This window comes from Echinops telfairi, unplaced genomic scaffold (assembly GCF_000313985.2).
Source record: "Echinops telfairi isolate 266 unplaced genomic scaffold, ASM31398v2 ScPeMD7_1;HRSCAF=3_0, whole genome shotgun sequence".
NCBI classification, from domain to species: Eukaryota; Metazoa; Chordata; class Mammalia; order Afrosoricida; family Tenrecidae; genus Echinops; species Echinops telfairi.
Window position 1 is genome coordinate 38424177 of NW_022103896.1, and position 5051 is coordinate 38429227.

At 47.1% G+C, this 5051-nt stretch overlaps 1 protein-coding gene across 1 annotated transcript in view; it reads left to right on the top strand.

The window, feature by feature from the left end:
- The window catches only part of ANKRD46 (ankyrin repeat domain 46), a 40912-nt gene that overhangs the window by 25261 nt on the left and 10600 nt on the right, over nucleotides 1-5051 (top strand). Inside the window, exons 2-3 of the mRNA XM_045287228.1 lie at nucleotides 1643-1742; nucleotides 4048-4389. Of these exons, the coding sequence (XP_045143163.1) occupies nucleotides 4079-4389 (311 nt within the window). The 5' untranslated portion in view covers nucleotides 1643-1742; nucleotides 4048-4078. The remainder of the gene's footprint in view (nucleotides 1-1642; nucleotides 1743-4047; nucleotides 4390-5051) is intronic.

The following is a 5051-nucleotide window of genomic DNA, read 5'->3' on the forward strand; positions in this document are numbered from 1 at the left end:
TCAGACAGGGCAAGATATGACAAAATAATAATTTATAAATTATCAAGGGTTCATGAGGGAGGGGGTAGCAAGGAGGGAGGGGAAAAATGAGGACCCGATGCCAGGGGCTAAAGTGGAGAGCAAATGTTTTGAGAATGATGAGGGCAATGAATGTACAAATGTGCTTAACACAATTGATATTAGTATGGATTGTGATAAGAGTTGTATGAGCCCCTAATAAAATGATTTAAAAAAAAGACATCTCGGCTCCAGCACCTTCCAGGTTCTGATCGAATTCTATCGTTTTACAAGGTGGTGCTGTTGGTGGGAGAAGGAGGGATATACAGGCTCTTTCTGAATTATTTCTTACCATTGTCTGTGAAGCTATCATTTCAAAATAAAATATTCAATTAAAAAATAAAATTTGTAAGGATTTGGGTCTAATCTGAATCTTGGACATTTTCCCAGCAAGGTTCTAGTATTTCCACATTCGCACGCACACATACACACTGACTCACAGTGACTGTGAGGACAGAGTAGAACTGTCCCGTGGGTTTCCCAGACTATAAATCTTTATGGGAGTAGAAGCCTCATCTTTCTCTGCTGACTGTGCACTTCCAGGCTGCCTTTCTCGTCATGGTCTCATGGATGTGTATACCGTGTATGCTGTCACATGACTAGATCTGTAATGTGATCGGGGTATCTTCTTACAGGACCTGCCATAGCAAGCGAATGGCAACAGCGTTGTCTTTGTTGTGGCTTTGAGGACTGGTACGGTGTTGGAGGGATAGCTGAAGGAGTACACTCTTATCGGTAACAGAAGTACAGCCAGAACGTTCCTTAGAAGTGAGGGGGAGGAGATTGCGGCTCGTGTACTTCGGACACGTTAGCAGGAGGGACCAGTTCTCAGAAAAGAACATTGTGCTTTGTGAGCTAGAAAGATGATGACCGAGCAAGGACTGTGGCTGTGCGAGTGCTCAGCACGGCAGCGCTTACTCGGATGGCGCTGGACTGACGTGGTGTCCTTCTCCGCCCTTCAGCTCACACTCTGAGTACAGCTGGCCGTCGCCCGCAGCAGCAGCAGGCCCCATCTCCAAATGCAAACTCCTCCTTTTTCGTAGTGGAAAGCCTACCACCTTCAGAATCACCCCTTGCTCCATTTTATCATTGAAAGCTGAAGCCAAATCTACGAGGATGTTTAAAAAAACCTCATGGGAAAAACAGAATCGAATGAGATTGGAAACGCCCCACAAACTTTCTGAAGCCCATCGTATATTAGAGAGAGGGTTAGGGTTAGCGGCACCCTCGCAGGTCCGGAGGAGCCTGGTCAAGGAGTGTGGGAAAACGGCAAATCGATTTGGGCTTGTTTATGGTTCTTGCTGGAAAGGGAAGGAGGGCCTGCCGCAGGCGGGGACTTCAGTACCAGTGCTGGTGTGAGGTGTGTTGAGCCAGCCCAGACTCAGAACAACGTGCCTGTGGCAGAACGAACCTCCTCCCGCTCCTGCGCCCTCCTCCTGGTGGTGATGTCTGAGCCCCTCCTGGCAGCCACTGGGTCGGGTTGCTTGTCTGCAGAGAACCTGCAGGCCCTCTCTTGATTTAGTGGCACCCCGGGACCTCGTTCACACCACACCCGTGTTATAACTGGATTTTCTGTTCACTGCAGGGCCTTGCTAGCACATTTCTGAGTATTTTGTTTAACCATCTGAAGAATTCAGAGGAACTGCTGCGTGGCCCCGGGCAGGAAGAGCTGATCTTCTGAAGGCGTACGTGAGTGTTTTCTGTGGGGACGCTTGCTCACAATACGCGAGGGAAACCTTAAATGAACTGTGGCCTGGCTCCCAGGCAGTTTCAGTTCCGTGATCAAGATGAAAAATGTTATCTAGCTTCGGGCTTATTAAATTTGGAGGTAAGGTTAGCAGTTTCCCAGGGACAGAAGGAAATGCACAAAATACCCTACATTTATTCTCACTTTAAAAAAAGACAAGAAAGGCTTGTGTTGACTGAGCCAACATTCAGAAGAATCCCAGTCTGCAAGCCACAAGAATTCTTGCTGTTTGAACCAAGAACACCAACTAGATTGTATTTCATTATCTCGTCTTAGAGGATTTTAAAATTTGCTTTTAAAAAAAAGATTTGGGAGTGCTCTGCCTGCATTCAGATTCAATCCAATGAAAACTAGGGGAAAATAAGGAAATCACCCCAAAAAGGGATTCTTGGCTATACCATTGAATAATTTGTTCTCGTCGTGTAAATTTCTTTAAAAATCATCATATCATACCATAACCTAAAGTTCTTTTTATGTTGATCTATCTCTGTAATTCTTCATCAGAAGCAAGCTTGACCTTATTCCGACTTAGCCCTTTGCAGCCCCTTTTCACCTTTCCTAGCTGATGGGCAAGTAGGTTGTGTGATTCCTATCTCCGCCGTCTTCTCCAGTTTGTCTCCTTTTCTCTGCTGCATCTTTAGATCAGATGATCACTGCTTATTGCCTTGATTATTTTAATGACCTACTGATTGGTCATCCTGTCTGTAGCCCTTGTCTCCCTCCAACCCGATGATGGTATTGTCATCTTTCTGAAAGACTAGTCTGACTGCAAGGTATTCCTTGACTTAACATCCATTCCTTGATTTAAAATCCCTCGGTGGCTCCTCGTTGAAATTCAGGTATAGTGAACCTTAGCTTGGCATTGCTTGGACTGGAAAATAATGCTCATCACAAACCCTACTGTGGTGCTTAGTTCAGAAAAGATGGTCAGAATTGCTGCTTTGCTGTTCTGCAAGAGAACCTGTGGGGTTCAGGTGGCTGCAGAGCTTTGGTGCAAGTCCACACAGGGCTAGAAGGAAACGGCTCGGCTGGAAAACCAGGCTAGAGGAATTAGGGGCCAAGGTTCTTGCCAAATTCAGCGGCAGTACTTTCCCCGAATTTCCTTGTGGTTAGGCCAAGCATCTAAGCTCTTTAGGGTTCTGGAAAGATCTTTGCCTGACAGACTATTCAAGCCAAGCCCATCTGTGCCTAAACTTTTGTAACTTCAGAGAAAGAAAGGCATCTCAGTCAGCACATTAGTCTCTGCCTTTGTGTCTTGTTTTCTCTTGAATTTCTTAGGCACGGTTTTTGCTTTGTTTTGGACAGGCTTTCATTTTTCCATCAAGGAACCAAAGAGAAAGAGCGCCAGTGTAGCTAGAAGGAGTGGGCTGTTCTAAGCGCAGAGTCAGTGGGTGAGACGGTTGGTCAGAGAGACACAGGAGGACTGCTGCCTTTGTCCCAGCTGCACATTCGCTCACAGCCCTGCTTCTCTGAGAACCACAGAGCAGAGCCGAGTAGCATTGCTACTGTAAAAAGAGGGACTGTCTGAATTGGTTTCATGGAATTTCCTGCTTTTAAATTCTATCTGTTACTTTCCTCTCGTAAAACTTGAAGTGACTTTGTACTATAAACACAGTGTCCCAGCAGGCCCTTCTACTTCCCCTGCACGAGTCAGCTCCAGCTTATACACAGGACAGGGTAGAGCTGCCCCCGTGGGTTTCTGAGACTGTGACTCATCTTCCTCCTGAGTGGTGGGCAGTGGTTTCGAACTGCTGACCCAGGGAGTAGCAGCCCAACAAGTAACCCACTAGAGCACCAGGGCTCCCTATGAGTCAGAATCGGTTTGAAGGCAGTGATATGGAAGAGAATTGCTTTATTCAATCAGGGTGCTCGTCATTAGCATTTCTCTGTAAAGGGCACCCTCTGAAGTGTAAGGGTCATCTACAGATGTCTGCTGACAGTGCAGTCCATGGCAGTCACATCCCGTCTATTGCACTCACCATTTAAAAGAGCTCAGTCTGTTGAGTTGTGAAAGGCAACATAGAGCTTTGGAATACTTTGATTACAATTTTGATGCAAATTTGAAGGAAACAAGATCACATTTTAGTGGACAATGAAATGCGATCGATAGCTTTGCTGTTGTTATTTGCTGAGGTAATTTATTAGCAGCAGGGAGCCGAAAGGCTGAGAGTAGTGCTTTCACCATGCTTCCAGAGGCTTGATTTCGTTGACGTCACTGTCACCTCGCTCCTGTGCTATTACAGGTGGGGTCATCAGCCACACCACCTCGGAGCAATGTCCTACGTGTTTGTGAACGATTCCTCTCAGACGAACGTCCCCTTGCTCCAAGCCTGCATCGATGGCGACTTTAACTATTCCAACCGGCTTTTGGAAAGCGGCTTCGACCCCAATATCCGGGACAGCAGGGGCAGGACGGGCCTTCACCTGGCCGCAGCCCGAGGGAACGTCGACATCTGCCAGTTGCTGCACAAGTTCGGTGCTGACCTTCTGGCCACAGAATACCAAGGAAACACGGCCCTTCACCTCTGTGGCCACGTGGACACCATCCAGTTCCTGGTTTCCAACGGACTCAAAATTGACATCTGGTAAGTGCCCTGGTGTCTGACGCCGAGTCCTTGCTTCCAGTTAGTAGCCCTGAGGACGGAGAGTATGCTCAGAGACTGAGGACTGACGCTGGACTGACGTGGAAGCAGGAGAGGGGACTTCAAAAGATCGTGGAAAATGGAATTTAAATCCCAGAGATTCTTTTCTCCCTCATATATTGTTTTCTATGAAACTAGCGGACAGTTTCTACCACTCATTAATTATGTAGCAGCGATGTCATACAGGGAAAAGATGGCAGCAACTCTTTGTTGAAAATCTTATGTGGGCTGGACCTCAGGGTTACATAAGGTTGGCTCTTTTTGCCCTCAAACGAAATCGCCCTTCCAGCAGGTAAGTGTTACCTTCCTTTTAGAGGCAAGGGATTCAGTGACTTTACAGAGGTCACCTAGCCTGTAAGTGACAGCTCCACTTTGAACCTAGCTCGTCCGCCTGATCCAGAGCTGCTGTGTCTGTCATCCCCCATGTTAGCCACGCCGCCTCTGGGTCCTTTCAGTACAGAAGACTTTGAGGAGGTTGTGTGTTTTTAAATGTGTTTCCGTTTAATGGCACCGGTAACTAGACTAGAACCATGTCCGTCTCCCTTTGAACCACAGTCTGATGCTGCCTGAATTGGGTAGCTGCTTTCCTGTCCCTGAATCTGAAC